The sequence below is a fragment of the Hemiscyllium ocellatum genome, chromosome 26 (genome assembly GCF_020745735.1).
Source record: "Hemiscyllium ocellatum isolate sHemOce1 chromosome 26, sHemOce1.pat.X.cur, whole genome shotgun sequence".
Taxonomy (NCBI): Eukaryota; Metazoa; Chordata; class Chondrichthyes; order Orectolobiformes; family Hemiscylliidae; genus Hemiscyllium; species Hemiscyllium ocellatum.
The window spans coordinates 43,939,361-43,960,126 of NC_083426.1; the positions used below are offsets into that span (position 1 = coordinate 43,939,361).

At 41.1% G+C, this 20,766-nt stretch overlaps 1 protein-coding gene across 1 annotated transcript in view; it reads right to left on the bottom strand.

Moving 5' to 3' along the window:
* Nucleotides 1-977: 977 nt before the first annotated feature.
* LOC132828229 (synaptotagmin-6-like) overlaps nucleotides 978-20,766 on the bottom strand; it is a 300,199-nt gene continuing 280,410 nt past the window's right edge. The window contains exons 5-7 of the mRNA XM_060845187.1: nucleotides 16,294-16,465; nucleotides 13,961-14,090; nucleotides 978-1,049 (exon numbers count right to left, since the gene is read on the bottom strand). Of these exons, the coding sequence (XP_060701170.1) occupies nucleotides 978-1,049; nucleotides 13,961-14,090; nucleotides 16,294-16,465 (374 nt within the window). The remainder of the gene's footprint in view (nucleotides 1,050-13,960; nucleotides 14,091-16,293; nucleotides 16,466-20,766) is intronic.

Sequence of the window (20,766 nt, forward strand, 5' to 3'; positions counted from 1 at the left end):
TCTACTGGAATAACACTGACATTAACCATTAGGTTTTTAGATTTTATCTCCAGTGTCAGGATATTTTCGGGTTCAAGTCCTGACTTTAACCAATGAAAACTCTCCTTCAGCTCATCAGCCAAGTCTCAATACACAGAATGGAACCCAGGAGTACATTCCAGCTTGATTAGGGGCTGGGGGAGGGGAGGTTGGAGTGAGGCCCATATAAAATTCTGATTTGTTACCTCGATTGTGACCTCAAGACCCTTTAATTTGTTAACTCATAGGATTCCAACCACACATTAATCTTAACAGCTCAGCAAATTATGTAGTAACCTAAAACCAAGAGTCTCTTACTTTTCTTTGATGTACTACAAGGTTAAACATTACCCTTTAAGCATGCTTTTGCCAAGTTAAAATTAAAGTGATTAGTTTATACATCAATAATGCTTTTTACACAATAAAAACATTGTAAAGTTGGTTGCCTAATATTTTGATAGCCTGAGGTTGCTGAACTATTGCAGATTCTAATCCATGATAAATGTATAGTTTGGTCTTTCATGGAGCTGACAAATTATATTGACGGCATGACAAAGAAAACACAAGAAAATTTGAACATGATTAGGATCATTTGTTTTGAGGCACGTAACTCAAACCCATGTATTGGTTTCAGCTGCTGATGCAGATGATACAAATTTCACACGCCACGGAAAATATTTGGGCTCCATCTCTCTCCCTAGTGCAGAACACAAAGTTCCCTTGTGCCTCCCTCTTATTTATAGCTATGGCTCCAGAACAGCAATCCTGTCTCCTTCTTGCATAACGTGTGAAAGTCACCCAATTTTTGGATTTGCTTTCTGTCCAAGCAAGGACAAGCTATCTCCATACTTGTGTCCATTTCTTTCAGAGTTTAATATAGTTTTCCTGTGAGGAAAGAGACTGACATTACATTATGTTCAGAACATGGAAGGATCCACAGAATCTCTTTACGCTGGGAATCATGGTGTTGCTGGAGGTTTAGGAGATGGACAGGACCCTTGGCTGTCAAAGCTGGCCGTGCGTCCTTGCCACTGAAAAGTAGAAGATAGAAAACCTTTGGGTTACTCTCTCATTGAACACCAGTTTTCATTTCCTTAATGGCTTTAACACACAAAGCAGTCTAAAGGTCTTAGGAATGGCTATGGAATATGGAAATAGGAGGAGGTGTGCTTCAAGGAGAGCAACTTGGCAATGTTTCAAGAGGCAGTGGCAGAAAGTGAGGCCTGGAAGAGAAGTAGGGAATGAGGTTTCTAAACTGAAATCAGAGTAGTGGATACTCTGGGGATCATAGGTGCAGGCTTTGAAAAATTCATGAAATAGTGGGCCTGAAGTCTAGGAAGGTGAAAAGAAAAGAATCTTAATTTTGAAGTATTGGAGAACTCTCCTTTCCAATGGAGATGAAGTGATGGGAAGGGCAGTATTTGGTACAGAATTGGCAAGGGCAGTACTATCTGGATATAACCTGAGCCTTTTGGAATTATTTGGTCACTAGCCAGGGCAGCAGTGTAGCAAGTGTGTCTAAATGATGATAAGTTCGAAGGTGCTACTTTAAATGGGCTGAAGCATGAAGGAAATGGATTTGCCTTGTCTTAGTGGTGGTGAAAATATGGGGTTAGAAATGCAGCTCAGGATTGGACGGGATTCTGATGACACAATCAATCTGATCAAACATCATCACACTGGGAGACAGAATCAATGGCGAAGGCTTATAATTTGAGTATGAAGCTGAAGGGTACTGCGTCATTATTTTCAATACTTTACCAAAAGACATTTGTCACCCATCCAAGGACAGACACTTTTAAGAATACAAAAACGATGTGAAACGTTCAAAGACGAGAGACAACGCTTTCCATAACACTAATGAACAAATATTGGTGTAAAGTTACAGACTCCCTTTTGGCGTACTTATCATCTAACACATGTCAAGTAACATTCTTTCACCAAGAACCACAACCAGTTGTCAATGAAAACATGTGCCCCCTTTTAACCCTCACATGGTGGCTGAATGTGACTGGGGAACAAAGAAAAGGAATATGATGTTCCATTAAACCAGACCCAAAATGTTACGTTTCAGAGAACAAAGATGGCAATAACCAATTACAGGTGCAAATTTGCAATTGTTAAATAAAGGGGGATGTTCATTGTGGAGTAACCTGGCACTGTATAAGAGGAATGTGAATAAATGTCAGCCTGGTTTCTCCAATTAAGTTTGTTTCCTGATAGGGGTGCTTGAAATAGGACTTTCAGATATTGGCATGACCTGGCTTTATCTCTGGCGCCACGCTCACTAGAGTGAGAACAGCAGGTCCTCACAGCCATCCGTACTACATATTCAGAGATTAGCTCTGGGGCAGTCAGGAAAATTAGCATCTGCACAGCATTTAATTGGCTGCAATCACTTAAAGGAATAGGCTGAAAATTAAATATTTGGGAGCAAGCTCTTCACATCATGAACCAAAGTGAGTGATTCCCTAATTTTCACAACATTGTGCAGAAATACTCTGAGAAAACATTTGGAGCAGAGGGAAGGAGGCCAATGAGAGTCAAAGCATGGTAAAAAGTGGATGTTCTAATGGTCAGTGCCATCTACATTCACCCTTGTGTGATAACACAGCACCAGAGGAAGTTCAATGACCCCGAGACAACAAGGATACAAGAGGACAGTCCAACATTGCATTCTCACCAACAGTTTTTTTTTCCCTTTTACCACCCTCTAGCCCTCATGGTAGTGAACACCACCTACCACTTACCAGTAATGTGGAGGAGGTACCACTATACCCTTCACAACCGCTTCCTTCCCCCGCAAGTGTGCCTTCACCCACAGCCTAAGACAAAGGGGAAGCATTAAACGCCTCAGGACATGTAGTTCTTCATTCCCTGCACCTGTCATCACCCTTCCATCTCTGGCAACTGACTTATATTGCATGTGATGAACGGGTTTCACACTATCCGTTGTAATCTTTAAGAAGAAAATGACCCAGAATACATTTCAAAGAACAGCAATGAATTGTCCCCCTCAGCCTTTGACTTCTCACTGTACATGAGGAGGAAGTCTGTGTTGACTTGGACGGACAATTGAGAGGAGTGGGAGATGGAGAGATTTGAGAGTTGCAGCAGATGCAGGTTGCTCTAGTCAAATTTATCATCTCAGTCCTCTGTAGAGCTGGTAGGACACATGTCACCCGTCACCATTAACCACTTTGGAGGGGGCTGGGGAATGAGTGGAGCACTTCTGTTTCCTGAGGAGCAGAGACTAGAACTCCAGCTCCAGCTTCTGGGCTGATGTAATTCTACTGATAGTGAGGGGATGCCTTCCTGCTCAGCAGGACAATTACTTGATGTAAATGTGGATTACAAGCACAAAAACTCCCTTTGCATCACAGCTGAACAGATTGTTAATCAGCCTCAGGGTCCTTCTATCATCTCACACTTAGCATAGAGCATAAAGATACGAAAACACCAAGAGCTAATGATTTTGGATCTCTTGACTGCAAAAGGAACTGACAATGTGTGGCTTGTTACATCTTGTTACCCTCCCAGATGTCAATAGCAATGAGTAAGAGGTTGATCAGCAAGAGTGCCTTGGCTCCCTATTGCAGACTTACCATTAACTATTCTTGCTCTAAATCATTAATCACCCTCTTCCCTTCAGCACAGAGGCAACCACACAGTCAGGACAGTAGTTGGTGAGGAGCGTACAGAGGAAATTATGGCTGTATATATGGAGATGGCATGAATGATGGTAGTTTTTGTAGGCTTGCACCAATTCTGGAGGCCGCTAAAAATGGGGGATGGGACCTGATTCTGAGATTGCTGTCTTCATTTCTACTCATGACGAACCACACTACACACCTATTCCCTTAAAAGATGTGGAGTCGGCTCAACTTCACAAAGCCTTAGGTGCACAAACCCACAGAGGAGATGTGAATCATAGTCTGGATTTAAGATCTTTTTGAAAGTTAATTTAGAAGCTCTTACAGGTGTTCTCTCACATCCCCTAGCAGCGCCATGCCCTCATTCTACCTCCTTGTTTCTCCTATACATCCTCCAGGGTTCATGTGCTCCTTCCATGACCAATGATGAAGTAAGGCTCAGTATACAAAATCACTGAGCCATAGATATTTCCAAAACAACCCACTAAAAGATGTCATTAGACATCTCTGAAGTCGATTGGCCAGGTCTCCTGGCTCAGAAATACGGACAGAAGGATTGATGCTGTGTCCATTTTTATTTGTCATTTATATAAATGATTTTGATGAGAGTATAGAAGGCATGCTTAGTAAGTTTTCAGAAGACACCAAAATTAGTCGTACAGTAGAGAGTGAAGAAGATTATCTAAGATTAAGAAGAGATCTTAATCTATGGGGTCAATGGGCTGAGGAGTGGCAGATGGAGTTTAATTTGAATAAATGTGAGATATTGCACTTTGGTAAAATAAACTAGGGCAGGAATTATGCAACTAAAAGTAGGGCCTTGGGTAGTGGTGTAGAACAGAGAGGCCTTAGGGTTCAGGTACATGATTCTTTGAAGTTTACATCAAAGATAGATAGGGTGGTTAAAAACATGTTTAGCACCCTCACCTTCATTGCTCAGACTTTGAGTAGAGAAGTTGGGGCATTATGTTGAGGTTGCACAGAGCATTGGTGAGGTCTCTTTGAGTACTGTGCATGGTTCTGGTTACCTAGTTATAGGAAGGACATCATTAAACTGGGGGAGGTTCAGAAAAGGTATAACAGCATGTTGCCAGATTTGAGTTATGAGCTGGATGGCCAGGAACGTTTGTCACAGAAGTGTAGGAGGTTCAGTAATGACCTTATAGAGATTTATAAAATCATAAGGGGGATACCACAGTTAGGTGGAAGTGTTTATATTTTTCCCCAGCACGTGTAAGTGTGTTTGTATGTAGGTGTGAGATGCAGTGAAAGACAATAGACATACAAATCTTTATTCAATTTCCACCAGCAAGAAGAAAGGAAACACCCAAGTGGCCAGTGAATCTCTTGGTTATATATTTTTTTCTTTTCTCTTCTTTAAATTTTTTTTTCCACAGTTAGGTGATAGTGTGGGGGTTTTATAAAATAGAAAAAAAAGAAAGAACAAAACAAAAAAAATAACAGGAGGTTGCACTGCTTGTCACTGGCCACTTGGGTGTTTCTTTTCGTCCTGGTGGCAGGAATTGAATAAAGATTTGTACACCTTGTGTCTTTCACTGTGTCTCACACCTGCGCGCGCGCACACACACACACACACACACACACACACACAACATGGGCGCTGGGGAAAATATAAGCATTACCGCAGTTAAGCAGTAGTGTGGGGGTAAGGAGAAAAATATAACCAGGACATCTGAATCTCTTTAGTTGAGAAAAATGAAATATAACCAGGAGATTAGAATCTCCTCAGTTCAGGGACTGACTCTGGGCTGGCTGGCCACAGCCAATGTACTGTGCACAAAAAAAATAGGGTGACTTGGTGACAGGATACCAGCCTCTGTGCAGTTATTTCAGTGGTGACGGGAGAAAACAGGATTGGCCTGAAGAACATTTGCTAACAATAAACATTTTAGCATTAGGGTAAAAATTTCTGGCATTATGCCTTTATTTGGAAAGCTCAACTCATTTGATCACACTGCTGAAGACTGGGCCCTGTATGTGGAAAGGCTGCCATAATTCTTTTCCAGGTAAATGACATTGGAGCTGATGGAAAGCAACAGTATCGAGGCTGCATCCATTTTGGACCCTGAGTTTTCTTCATTTACTGTGCACAAGTAAATAAAGGGTGACTTGGTGATGGGGGTACCCGTCTCTGTGCAGTTATTTTACTGGATACGACTCAATTCCTTCGAACTCCACTTCCTCGAGTACAAATCATGTATGCTGGGGCCATTTATTTTGGAATGGGTCTACTTGTTGGAGGATTTCCTCTCTCCTAACAATGTCCTGCCTTATTCGTGAAAATGTGGCCCAGGATGTCAGATGTTCTTGTCTGCCAATCCGGAAATGTTTACCCTGGTGGAAACAGGTGATATCTGTGGTCATGTTTTTAAAGGACTTGTCGAGTAAACTGATGACAGCAATGTAAGGGGGGGGGGGGGTGGGGGTGGAGGTGCTGCAGGTAATGATTTTGTGAAAACAAGGTGGTAATCGCATCTGATACAGCATGAAGGTACAGGTTGATTCAACCCTTATATAAAATCCCAATGGTGTGGAAGCAGACCATTGAGTTCTCCTCAACCCTTCAACCAGTCTCCCACCCACTATATTCCTGTGACCCTGCATTTCCAACTAGCCAATCCAACTAGCCTGCATACTACGAGCAAATTTAGCTTGGCTAATCCACTTAGCCTACCCAGGTTTGGACTGCAGGAGGAAACCAGGGCACACTCAGAGGGAGCCCATGCAGCTGGGGGGAGCATGTAAACTCCACATAGATAGTGGCCTGAGGGTGGAGTCAAACTTGGGTCCCTGGGGCTGTGAGGCAGCAGTTCTAACCACTGAACCACCATGCAGTCCATCTTCCAGTGCAGAGCACAGGTGGTTATAACAGGAGATTTCAACTTCATTGTAGATCGAGATACACAGGTTAATCCATATTAGTAAATATGGACCTCCTTGAGAGGCAGCAGGGTGGCACAGTGGTTAGCACTGCTGCCTCACAGTGCCAGAGACTTGGGTTCAATTCCTGCCTCAGGCGACTCTCTGTGTGGAGTTTGCACATTGTCCCCGTGTCTGCATGGGTTTTTCCGGGTGCTCCGATTTCCTCCCACAATCCAAAAATGTGCAGGTGAGGTGAATTGGTCATGCTAAATTGTCCATAGTGTTAGGTGAAGGGGTAAATATAGGGGAATGGGTCAGGGCGGGTTGCGCTTTGGCAGGTCGGTGTGGACTTGTTGGGCCGAAGGGCCTGTTTCCACACTGAAAGTAATCTATATCCAGGCTAGTTTTCTGAAGTTCGATATCTTGCACCCAGTAAGGGAACAGCCAGTACCAACTCTGATTATGAACTAGTCAATTCACTACTGGTATGTACTCAGCAATGTTAACACAATTGGGTTCAATGCTGAGTTGGAAATTGAGAAATGCAAATGGTTCTAAATTTAGGAAAGATCAATCCCACCAGGATTACATGGACAGGGACATATCTAATAAAACAGCAAGCAATCTCTGAGCAGCAATTCAAATAAAGTCCCAGCATGATCCTGAACTAAGAGCAGAAAATAATCCATGGATAACTGAAGTAGTAAAGAGACATCATAATACTGCAAGAAAAGCCATATAAGAATCAAGAGGTGCTACAGATCCTAATGACTGTGAACAGTTTTTAAAAAAAGCAATGGGTGATAAAACAGATAAGATCTACAAAATGGAAATGGAAGAAATTTGCTTGCAATAGTAAAAGCAACAAAAAGCTTTTGCAATTATATTGGGGGAAAAGAATAATTAAGGCAATCTCTTAAATATTTGAGTGGCAACATAATAATGGAATTAGGCAGTGATAGACAGATTACATGATTTTTGGACATATATTTACAGGAGAGGAAGAGAGTACAGTGCTGGAAATCCCAAGGAACTAATATTAAATCAAGGCTGGTGACTCATCAAAATTATTTTTTTATTACAGAGAATCGCTACAATATGAAAACAGTCAGTTTGGCCCATCTCACCTTCTAATCTTGCTTTACCATGGCTAATCCAACTAGACACTGTGGAGCAATTTAGCTTGGCCAATCCACCTCACCTTTGGACTGTGGGAATAAATCCATACAGATACAAGGAGAATGTGCAAACTCCACACAGACAGTTGTCCAGAGGTGGAGTCAAACCCAGGTCCCTGTGCTCTGAGGCAACAGGGCTAATCACGGAGCCAACATACACCCTAAAGCAAGTAACATAAAAGATAAGAGAAAATAATAGCAGCAAATGGGCCAAATCTCCACAACCTTATGGTTTGCATCCTGGTTCTTGAAGAAGGCAGCTGGAAACATTACAGCGTCTTTTGATTAAGGAACCATTATTTTAGTTTGGAAAATTGAAAGGATGAGAGAGGAAAAAGGCAAAACAAAAAATGGACATAATAACCCACAATTGTTGTTGGCAAATTACAAGAATCCATAACAATGAAGGAGTGATTGAACATCATGACTATTCTCAACTGCTCAGACAGAACCATCAAATATAGATCAGGACTATGGAATCCAAATGAATGTTTTGAAGAGATGACTAAAGGAAATCACACAATGCCATTTCAAGGTTATTTATTTAGACTTCCAGTAAAGAATTGATAAATTCTGTCAGGAAATCAATTTGGCTTACTTTAGATTTGCGTGATTAATTGAGCAGCAGATTATAGAGGGTAATAGGAATGTGAACTATGGTGTCCCACAGAAACCTGGATTGGTGCCTCAACTATCCACTCTACTTATTAATGATTTAGGTGATGGGGTAGAAAGCCAAATATCTGGTTTGACAGTGTCGCCAAAATAAGCAGCATAGACATGTAACATTACAAAGAGATTATCTAAAGTAAGTCTATGAATAAATACTTAGAAAAAAACATAGTGGCAGATTGATTTTGGTGTAGATAAGTGGGAGACTATCCTTTTGGAACAACTTCCAAATACTTTCTAAATGATGAAACTTAGAAGCAGCGGAGACTATTGGGAGTTTGGGGACTCATTACATAGATTATTAAACTATCATGGGAATAAAGAAAACCATTAGGATTAATATGTGATTGGCCTTTATATCAAGTGGACTATATCAAGACAGTAATTATATTTCAGTGATGCATAGTCCCAGATAGACCACACTTGGTGCATTGTGAACAGGCCTGGGCAACACAATGCAGCATGTATCCTATTGGTCTTAGAGGGAGTGCTGAGTATCTTTGAAACCGAGGACTCCAAGCATTAAGCATTATGGGGAGATCACACAATCTGTACTCCCACAATTATTTGGTTGAGAGGTGAATTCAAAACAGTATGGGGAATGGACACAACTTCTGTTCATTGGGGAGTTCAGAGATGGGGCCATAATATAAAACCTAGAGCCACATCCCTCAGGAATGAAATTAGGCAATCCTACTGCACACAAAGTATGGTGCAAGTTTGTAACTCTCTTCCCTAATCAGCTCTTGAAACTAAATCAGTTGTAAATTTTAAATTCGAAATTAAGAGATTTTTTTTGTTATTCAAAGGTATTAAGGGACATGAATTAACAATGGGTACATGGAATTAGATCAGAAGTCAGCCATGATCTTCTTGAGCAGAACATTTTGTAGAATAAATAGCCTATCCTGTTCCTATGTTCCTATGTTCCTATATTACTTTGAATATATCCAACTGAAGACAATAATCCCAGACAACCTTAGCTTCTGTGTCCAGTTTAGGAAACTGAAACCGGAATAAGACATCCAACAAAGAAACAGCTCAGACAAGAGCCACAAAAATGAAACCTGGTTTGGAAGGATTAAGTTAGAAGGAGAAACAGGAGGAACCTGGGTGTTTCAGACTAGAAAGGAGATTTTTTTGTTAGCCAAGGGTGTTACATTTACCTCTTCACAACTTTCACTTCCTTTGGTATCTTTTTAAAAGATTATCTGTTTTAAAGATGCCCAATGAAGTGAAACGTTTGGAAGATCTAAATATAACTATCTTTACAAAACACTAAAATGAGGGGGAAAGGCTTTGGCATTGAAAGACAGAACCAGATTAAAGAAAGCAATGCTTGATGGATTCAGTTGATACATCGTCGTCTGAAGTAATTTTGATTTTGTTGGCTTAAGCAAGGTTTAAAGGTATTATTGAATCTTGTAGGCAGTCACACCACTCAGTAATGAACTCAAATCTGAAATGCTGAGTGTTTAATTAAGTGTTTGTTTCATCTCATTAAAGTAATTCGTTGGAAGACCATTCAAAGAATTTTCTCATCAGGTCACATCAAATGTACTTTTTAAAAATCGTAATGAGATTAACATGATCAAGTTCAACATGATCAAGTTCAATATGATCAAGTCTTATGATTCATTACTCATAGTTTTGGGGCTACTTGTAAAAGAAAACTAAATATTATAAATAGAACCATGCCATAAAGATTTAGAAATGAAACTTGATAGAAAGAAAACCAAATGGAAATATAAAGCAAGGAAGTGCTGGTGGTTTTTCTTAGACGTTATCACACATCAAACCAGCCAGCATTGTTGTTTATCTGCCACCTGAGTAATATAACTCATTCCATGTGCTCACCTTCTAAATGCCTTTGCTTTCCCACTTATTTCAATGGCCTTTCAACCTGTTCTTAAATGTGGACCTGAATTTTGCCCAATCACTGGTTGAAGACATATATTCAAAAGCCTTGTAAATTTTTATGTTAAGCAAACTTTCTTATGCTCTTTATCTTAAATATTTTTCACTCAAGTTCGCTTCTCTTTCTTCTAGTTCTAGATTGGATTACTCACAGGGTTTTCAGAATTTTTTTGGAAAAGGATGAAATGGACACTGTGATGATGTTGCTCCTTTAACAAGGTTAGGTGATCCTTTGTTTTTTTCAGGAGGTTATAAAGTCACAGACTCTGAAATGTCTGGGGTTGATCCACTTCAGAATGCTTTCAAGTGGAAAAAAAATTTGTATAATGAAAGGGGAGTGACCCGTTCTCCCAGCTCAGCTTTTCCCTGCTTTGGTTTGGTTTGGTTTTAGCACTCTGGCTGCTGAGTCTGTTTGAGGCTGCTTATTCAAGAAACAGCTACATGGAAGAAGGTATTCCATGCTGCTATCTCTTTCTCTCTCCTGTAAGATCCTGTGTTTGATTTTACCTTTTGTACCAAGGACTGTTTATGGGATTGTTGCAAGTATTTGGAACAGCATCATTAAAATGGGATAGTCTGCTGGGTTTTTGGATAGGTTGTTATTTGGTATTCTGTTCTCTTTTGGTTGTGTTTCATTTGGTAATCTTGTAAATAGATTCTGTTTAGTTTAAAACTAAGTGGTTTGACCAGCTACATCCCTCATGACTCTACAACTGCTCAACACAACTAGCAAAGTTAGGGTCCGGGCTACTTCTTTGAAATGTTTGAGAGTATCTGGCCTGGTCCATAACAACAATTAATTCAAGTAATGGGTATTTGTGCATTCCTTGATGTGCTTATAATCCTGATGCTAATTCATATTTACTCAGATGTGAGGTATAACCATTTTAAATCAGCCTATTTAGACATGCTGTAACACGTCTTCATGACAGTTTGGACTTGAATCAGACCTTCTGGTCGAGAGATAGGGGTGCTACCAAAGCACCACAAGAGATCCTTGAATCAATCTGTATATCAGCTTATGTGTTTTGAATTTTTGCACCTTGGAAGACTCCCACATTGTTAGCTTTGTCTTCTCATTTCCTGTTCCCCGCATTAGACCAACCAGAGATGGAATCGATTGAATCCATTAGGTCTCCACAGTCTGATGACTCTCTGCAGCCACAAACTGATATCAGATGCAAATCAGGCTGGAGACTGGAGTTTATATCCATTCATATCCCAGTCACTCACTCCCTTCATACCAGACCCTAAAATCATGCAATGATGTGACCCTCTCTGCAAGGGAAACACAGCTAATCCCAATTGCCGAAACTCCCTCTTCCAAAATATCTGCTGCAATATTTTCTCTTTGGGTGCTGATTCAATCTTTGATGAAAGCCTTAATTGAAACTGTCTTAACCCACATTCACAGGCTATGCAAACCACCTTAGCATTAAAAAAAACCACTTTTCCTTATGTCCCTTCTTAAGCTACCCACCTGGCTGAGCATTTTGTTCACTCATGGGATGAGGTCATGGCTGCATACGCCAGTATTTATTGCTCATCCCTAATTGCCCTGAGGGCAGTTAAGAGTCAGCCACATTGTTGTGGTCTGAAGTCATACGTGGGTCAGACCAGTTGAAGATATTAGGACATTGGTGAACCAGATGGGTTTTCCCCAACAATCAGTAATGATTAGGAGAAAGTGTGGACTGCAGGTGCTGGAGATCAGAGTTTAAAAATGTATTGCTGGAAAAGCGCAGCAGGTCATTCCTGAAGAAGGGCTTATGCCTGAAACGTCGATTCTCCTGCTCCTTTGATGCTGCCTGACCTGCTGCACTTTTCCAGCAACACATTTTTAAGCTCTAATCAGTAATGATTTCTTGATTGTCATTAGACCCATAATTCCCAATTCTTTTTTGAGTTCGAGTTCTACCATTTGCCATGGCAGGATTTGAACCCAGGTCCCCAGGCCATTAGCTGACTATTCTGGGTGAAGGTTCTGGTGATAATATTACGAGGTCATTGCCTCTCTGACCATTGACTGTTACATCAATGAGAGCAGCTTTTCCCTCCCCAGTCTGTCTTGCCACAAAATGATTTTGATCAACTCCATCAAACCTCCTCTCAACCTTCGCTTCTCCAAGGAGAAGAAACCCAGCCTTTCCAATTGATCGCCATAACTCAAATCTCCCATCCTTCGAACAATGCTTAATAATTAAATCTTTTCTGCACTCTCTCTAAAGCATTTGCATCAAAGTATATTAAAAAAAAGCTAGGAGTGCTGTCCCTGGAAAAGGTGACCTGATTGAAGTTTTCGAAACCATGACTAAGCTGTATAGAGTAGATAGGGAGAACCTGTTCCAACTTGTGAAAGAGACGAGGAGAGGGAATATATTTAAGATGAGGTGAAAGCGAAGCAAGGGTAATGTGCAAAAAAATGTTTTAACACAATGGGTGGTTGGGGCATCGGATGTTCTGCCTGGAAGTATGGTGGAGGTAAGTTCAATGGAACCATTCAAGGGGGTAATTGGACGATGATTTGGTTCAAAATCTTATGCAGGAATATGGGGAAAAGGCAGGAGATTGGTGCGAGATGATAGAGCCAGTGGAAGCACAATGGGCCAATAGACTTCTTCTATACTGTAATCATTCTGTGATTCTGTGCAATGCAGTCTCCAGATTTGAGCAGTTGTTCAGTTGAGGCCAGAGTAGTGCCTTATACAGATTTACTTTAACCTCTGGCTTTTGTATTGCATACCTCTCTTTACAAGTTAGCTCATGCTTCAGAGCAGAACAAATTGTTCAAACTTTTGCAGTTTGCTTTAGAAATTATGGTTACTGAGAAGTTTTGACAAAGAATCCAGATTTAGAAAGTAAAAAACAAACAAAGTTGGAAATTAAAGAAAGAGAGAATGAGATTGGATGATGCCGCGCTGAAAGGATGAGAGTTGAATATAGGTTCCACAGCTTTGAAATCTCAAGAATTCAGGGATGGAAATCAAAAATGATGAACTGGCAGAATTTTAACATTATGTGGAATAGGGAGAAGGATGGGTGCCCAGGAAGTACAAAGAAGAGGAAAGTATTGTGCTCACTGTCAACAGTAATATGATTAAAATCAGGAGATGAAGACAAATGTTGATGGAATGAAAATTTGGATGGTAAATGAGAAAAGAAAAGCCTCTAGACCATTGGATTTCTGTTGTACTCTGTCAGGAGGTGAAGAAAATGTGTTCCAAGAGACTCCCATAAATGGGAGCTTAGAAAGGATTCAGACTTTATGGAGGGATTGAGTTGCTGGGGAAATCAGCAGGGGTAATTTTCACCTTCAACAGCTGAGTAACAACCAAACAGAGCAAAGATGTTGCTCATTATATTACCTACTGCCTTTTGGAAATGGCAGACTCCTGTTCCGAATGTTAACAACTACAATGAATTCACAAAATCAGCCCCTTTGGACGCAATACTCATTGAATAATTTGGTTTAAGCATATAATTGTACAACACATCTAGATTTTAAATTTCTATTGCTGTATTTTATTTACAACTTGTTTGCATTCAGCTGTAAGATTATGAACAAAGGAAAATATTTTAATATATCAGAAGCATACATCTTTTGTACATTAATTATAATGGAATATGAAGCTCTCTTACCTCTACCAAGGGGTGCCAATGTGCTATTGGCTTACGTGGATATGCCAGCATTTCATTCCAGTGGTCCCTCCCTAGGCCTTCAGCATTGACCCCCACACGACACACTCCAATGATCTCATTATGGCCAACACTAGTCATCATGAAGGGAAGGAAATGCTCATTAATACATATTCATTTGTGTGACTTCCACTATACAAAGTAGCAGAAATGGACTGAAGCTAAGGTATATCGAGAAGGAATCAGCTAATCTCCTGTATGTTATTGACTGTCCAAAGTGAACTTGCACTGTAAGATCATGGACAGAGCCCCAGTCTGTGCTGAGTTTATTGATTTCACACAAATTAACGGTAGGGGTCTTCCAATTGGCCTCAGAGCCTATGGGTTAGGAAAGTGTAAAACCAGCCAGGGGTCCTATTTTTGGTCACCTCTCAGTTGATTAAGCTGGAAGGTATATGTGTCAGGGAGGGTCATGTTGAGGTTGTACCAGACATTGGTGAGGCCTCTTCTGGCATATTGTGTCCAGTTCTGTTCACCCAACTATAGGAAGGATATTATCAAGCTGGAGAGGGTTCAGAAGAGATTTACCAGGATGTTGCTGGTAGGAAGGTTTGAGTTATAAAGAAAGGCTGGATAGAATTGAACTGTTTTTTCACTGGAACATAAGAGGTGGAGAGTTGACCTTAGAGAAGTTAAGTTAATAAAATAATGAGGAGTACAGATAGGGTTAATGTCAGTTCTTTTTTCCCTTAGACGGGGGTTTCAAGACTAAGGGATAAAGACTTAAAAAAGACATGAGAGTCATTTTTTTTAACACAGAGGGTAGGTTCGCATATGGAAGTAACTTTCTGAGGAAGTGATGGATATGGGTACAATTATAATGTTTAAAACACATTGAGGTAAATTACATGAATGGGGAAGGTTTGGAGGGATATGGGCCAGGAGCAGGCAGGTGGGACTTGTTTAATTTAGGGTTATGTTTTGCACAGACTGGTTGGACTGAAGGGTCTATATCCATGCTGTATGAGTCTATGACTATGCTTGCACACACAATCTGGCTTTACAGAATTTGCCTGGATGGTTGCACACAACATGACTTAATTCCTATAAGAGTGGAAGTGGGAAATTTGAAGGGGAAAAGAAAACCAACTGAACTGATCTCCATGGCACTCTGCAAGTTGGAGACAATCTGTATACATTTTGCATTATTACCTTCTGGCTATGAATAAGGGAAGAACTCATTTTTACAGCTGATCTTATGAAGCTGCAACGTTTATCTAATAACTTTTTCCTTCTGTAATTGCATGTTAACAGTTTTCAGAAGGAGACAACGTCTTCTGGGAGCTAATATTGCATCTTCAATACTCTGTAACATTGATTTGGTGTATCACGAGTTTGTCATTCAGTACACTTTCAAAAAGGAATTTTATATTGACTTGAAAAGGGGAAGGAAACAGATTAGAAGGTTATAAGGCATCAGTGGGAAAGTGTGACTGATTTTGGGAGAATGGACTGCGTTGCCATATTTCATAAATATTATTAATTTATGTTTAATTAAAGGAGAACGTATGAGAACTGGCAGAGTTGTTAGGCGATAGGGAGAGTGAGGTGATTGGGGAAAGCAGACTACTGGCAGGGTGGAGGTCAGCAATGTGATATGCTGGGGATGGGTGCAACTGAGAGCTTGAATGTGACCAGGAGACAGGGTGTGATCTGGGGGATATTGGGATAATGCAGAGAAAGATAGAAAGTGAGCAAAGAGTTGGGTGATCAGAAGCAACTGGTGGAGATGCTACCACAAGCAAGGAAGTGCACTTGTTTATTTTGGGGTTACATTCTGCATGGACTGGTTGGGCCGGAGGGTCTATTTCCTTGCTGTATGAGTCTATGACACCATGCGTGTGAGAGGAAATTTGGAAGGGGACGGGGGAAATTAAAAGAGGAAGTAGGTGTGACCAAAAGAGTTTGCGTATGAAAAATAATGGGGAGGGGCCCAATGGAGGATAGCAGCAGTCATTGACATTGTAGTGGAGAGAGGCTTACAATGGGTGTCTGCTTCAAGTATACTGGGGCTGAAGGGACACACAATACCTGATACTGGCAGCTAAAGAAAGGTAAACAATGCTCATGGTGGCTCTTACTTTGAGTGCAATGAATTGCTAAAATTATAGCTTACACTATTCATCATCTGCTCTCTACTCATGCCACATATTATAAAATCAAAGCTTAAACTGGGAAGTTTTCACTCAGTGGTATTTCTCATGAGAGTATGCTGGATTGCAGTGAAATCTTCAGTCTAACTAGTCAGTCAGTGTTATAAGGGTTCCTTTACTCACCGGTCATAGTCCATAACTGAGATCAGCAGGCTGACCTGGTCCATGTTCTCTGGAGGAATGTCAAAGATAATCGCTTCATTGTAAGTAGGATTTAATGTGTTTTTCTTTATTGTTGTTTTCTTCTTTTTTAACCTTCGTCCTTCGCACAGCAAAGACACCTTGACATATGGATCTAGAAAAGGAAGGCTTTCTATCATACACATGTATTAGGTAGGCTGACCTCCTGAAAAATGCCAGATCAGTGGCAGTCAAATTATTATTCCATCTCACATCTTGGTGAAATGCACAGATTACTGATTCACTCATCTTCATTTGACTATTGTGAAGAAATCAAAAATGACCCAAAGGTTGCAAAGTTTGCTTTAGCCTGAATATGCCAAAATGGGAAAAAAAGGGTGAATTTTAGAGCAAGTTGCTACTCTTTAGCAGCACAAACCTCAAAGTTAAATCTGTTAACCTCTTTGTGAAACGTACTTTCATAAAATAGAATCAATTCTAAGGGCTCTGCTGCCAAAGCAACCGCTAAGCGTTGTGTCTTTATTCTGTGATGGGAAAGGAAGGACAATGAAGATCAGAGACATTGTATTTAACTCAAAGCATTAGCAATAAAGTAAGTGTTATCAGCAACATTTGGGGAAATCTTGGGCTTTGTGGAACACTGATGTAAGACACTGAAAGTTTTAAACTAATGCAGCGTGTGTTGGCATGCTGGGAGCAAATATGTATCTATTTTCTGCAGAAATAGGGTGTCGAGTAAAAGTGTTCTGTAAGATATGACTTGATTGTCTTAGTGAATGCAAATTCTCATTGGTGAATTAGTTGCCTATTAATTCATGTTTTATCTATATTCATTTTAGTTTGTCTGTTACAATAAGAGTCTTAAATGTATTGTTTTTTTGTCCTTTCTGTCAGCCACTGGGAAATTCATCTCTTTATAGATGTTCTCCCTCGCTACATGAATTGTAACAAATGGACCACAGAGGAAAGCATCAGATTTAGTTTAGTCAGACTAATAAAGTGTGATTACAAGGAGTTTCAATGGTGGAGGAGCTCAGGGTAGGATTAAAGGTATAGGAACACAGAAACACAGGAATATAGGGACACAGAAACATGGGAATGTAGGAACACAGAAACATAGGAATATAGGGACATGGAAACATGGGAATGTAGGAACACAGAAACATAGGAATATAGGAGTTGGGTAGGCCATTTAGCCCATCAAGACTGGCCCGTTGTTCTAAACCATGGCTGATTATCTCCTCAATATCAATGTCCAGCAGTATCTGCACATCCTTTAATGTCAGTAATCTCCAAGAACTTATTAATTTCTGCCTTGATTCTGCTCAATGACTGAACTGCCACTGCCCTCTGGGCTAGAGGAGGCAACATTGCTATCATATATATTTTCATAAAGACCCTGTCGATCATTTTTCAGAAGACTCCAAATTTGTTGATTCTATCTGCCCTTTTTTCCACTAGATTTTGGGACTCTTGATTTTCACAGTTCATTTGGATTTATGGTTTACTACTACAGCAACAGAATCTGGGTAACATTCATTGTTTCTGAGTTAGAAAACCAGGTTCAAGCCACTCTCCTGGATTTGATATCTAGGAAAGACGCATTCATGATGGGTTCAAATAGGCTGAGCAACAAGGAGACTAATGCGAGGTACCAGCCAGATTTAACTCACCGCTTGGTCTGAACAACCTCTCTGTTGGAAAGTGGGCACTAAGATCATGAGGTCTGCTCCATTGGCACTGGCCACATTAACCCACATCCACAGCACTGGCATTTGATATGTGTCAGCTTCAATGACCACTCTTTGGTGTGCTTCCAGTTACTTCTGCTCCACATTGCCGCATAGTACAAGCTGCACTGGTGACCATCATTGCAGTACTGCAGCAAGGACATTGTGTGCTCAGGGACGTAGTTCCAGCATTCATGGGACCTTCACTTGCTCTCACTCTGAGCCTGCCTGGATGCTCACATGTCTTGCATTGCATTGCCTTGCCTTTTGCTCTCTCAGTCAGAGATGTCAGGTTTACAGTGCTGCAACCTTGCCGTGCTGTTTAGTGCAGACACAAAGTCAGGAGGCTTGTTCTATTTGTCAACAGGCTTCAGGCAAATCCACTGGGTTTCGGCCTTCACTCATGAATAGCAGGATGGTGAGTGAAGAGCAGCCTGCGATACCAGTCCTAGCCCTGCTTGAGGTGGTCAGAGTCAGGATCCTCTCATCCCAGGGGACAATGACCAAATGAGAAATAGAGTATCACCTGGCCTGACCCTTTCTGCCATACTGCGGAGATGCTTTCTCCTCGAAGGAGAGAGCTCAGGTATTACGGGAGATGAGAGTGAATGGCACATCTATTACTGTTGATGCAGGTGCAAAAGTGTCCCGAGTGAGTGAGCATGCAATGCAGGGGGCATGCAGGGTGAATGATATCAGGGGTTTGGGGGAACTGGTGAAAGTGAGTGGGCAAGATATTGCAGGCAGAAGTGAGAGTGATAAAGCACGAGCCTTGGTGGGATGTGGGGATAGAGTGAGTGGGAGGTATTGGAGAGAAGATGTTGGCACTTACGCTGGCCAAGTGGTGAAGGGCATTGACCTTCTTCCTACAGCCCTGGACATTGGTTCAGATGATTGAAACTGCTTTAATCCAGGTGGCAACATAGGACCCAAGCAAGCATGGCCTGGTGTTTTAGCCTCTGTTGTTCGTCCTGGAGAAAGAGAAGTACCATCTCTGTGCCATCCCATCCAGCAGGAGCCCCATGTCATGCCTGCAAAGTGGGTCTCTGTTTGCCCCGTGTCTACCACATTTGGGGCAAATGTTAGGAACCATAGCTCCCCAGAATGTGGTTCTACAATGATAATGTTTTGTCCTGGTACACAACAGATTTTATAGATGGTGTGAATGCAAGGGATGCTGGTGAATTCTGGAGTATTTGTCGAGCGGTGAATTGTTCTGAGAGTGGCGCATGGTAAGATGGGGTGAAGAAGGGACATGCAAGGTGCCACCGAGGCATGGTGAGTAATCAGTGAGGTGAGTGTGGTAAAACATGGCAACAAAACTGGCGAGGCTCATCAGCGACAATCCCATCAAACTTGGACATCCACACAACTTGGACTTGGGGAAAAAAAACGTAAGATTATTCCTTAATTAACCTATGTCATGCCATATTAAAGAGACAAATTGACCAATGTGATGGATTGTACAGAAGAATGGATCAAGAGGTGTAAATTCTGCTCCACTTTCCTTTTTTAAAGGCTCTTTATGCTTTTGATTGAAAAGGCAGGCACAGGACTGAATCCCAACCCCTGCTTCCCCAGACCTCTGCTGGAACCCCGTGTGGAAGATTTCTTCCAGAAAGACAAGAAAATGAAAGGAAGACTTACTCTGATCAAAGCCAATGCACAATAGGCCATTTGCCTGTCTCAGTATTTGTCATTAGTTTTATACTTCTACCTGGAGTTTCCTTTCTTGTTGTTGGCCTGTTCATCTTTGGCAGACAGTTCTCTTGGGTGAGAGATCTTCAAAGTATAAATAACTTCCCTACTTTTGGTATCTCTAGTGATCATTTTACAGATGTCATTCCTTCAGTCTCATGTTTCTTTATCTTTAATTGCTGCTTTACAATAGATCCCAGCTGGTTTTATTACTCTTCAGTCTCCAGATCTCCTCAGAAGAGTTTAATCTCATCATTAATTTTCCCCACAGCTTTGCTTGTCATTTGTAAAACGTACATTTGTCTCAGTTGATTTTAATCTCCAATGTTTTGTCTATTTGTAAATGCCTTCCCAGTTATTCTGCCTTGTTGGCTGTTTCATTTGGCTCAATCTGTCTTCCACCCTCCATGTGGATATCACCAGTGAATCTGTTCAAGTTCCATTGCATTTCTGAAGCCAGGCAGAATCCGTGATACATAGAATTGTTACTCTTTCACTAACTTCTGAGAGATTTCCTGAATAATTCTCATCACTTCAACTCAGGAAATCTCTTACTCTCTCTGTTCAATTTGCTTTCTGCAAGAAGAGCTTTATTGAGACCTTTTTAGAAGTCTTGGTACTACACAGCACAGATCATTGACCTGAAGTATCAGTCTCGATTTTGTCAGCAGGAAGGATGGAGGTGTAGGGGAAGCAGGAGAAGGGCCAGAGAGAGAGCAACCTGACCACAATGAGCCTCAAACAAGAACTGGAGCAGACACAGCAACATTACTGAAGGGAGTGGTTTCCAGAGCTCTGTGTGGCTGCAGGAATGAATCATCAATAGTTTTGTTTCTGAAAAGACAGATTAAATCCTGAAGTCCAAATCAGTATATTGATGACTCCTGCAACAAACATCATTAACGCATAAGAGCTGCATCCTGTTAACATCAGCATTGGTGTGATTTAAACAGAACGGTGGCACGGTGGCACAGTGGTTAGCACTGCTGCCTCACAGCGCCAGAGACCCGGGTTCAATTCCCAACTC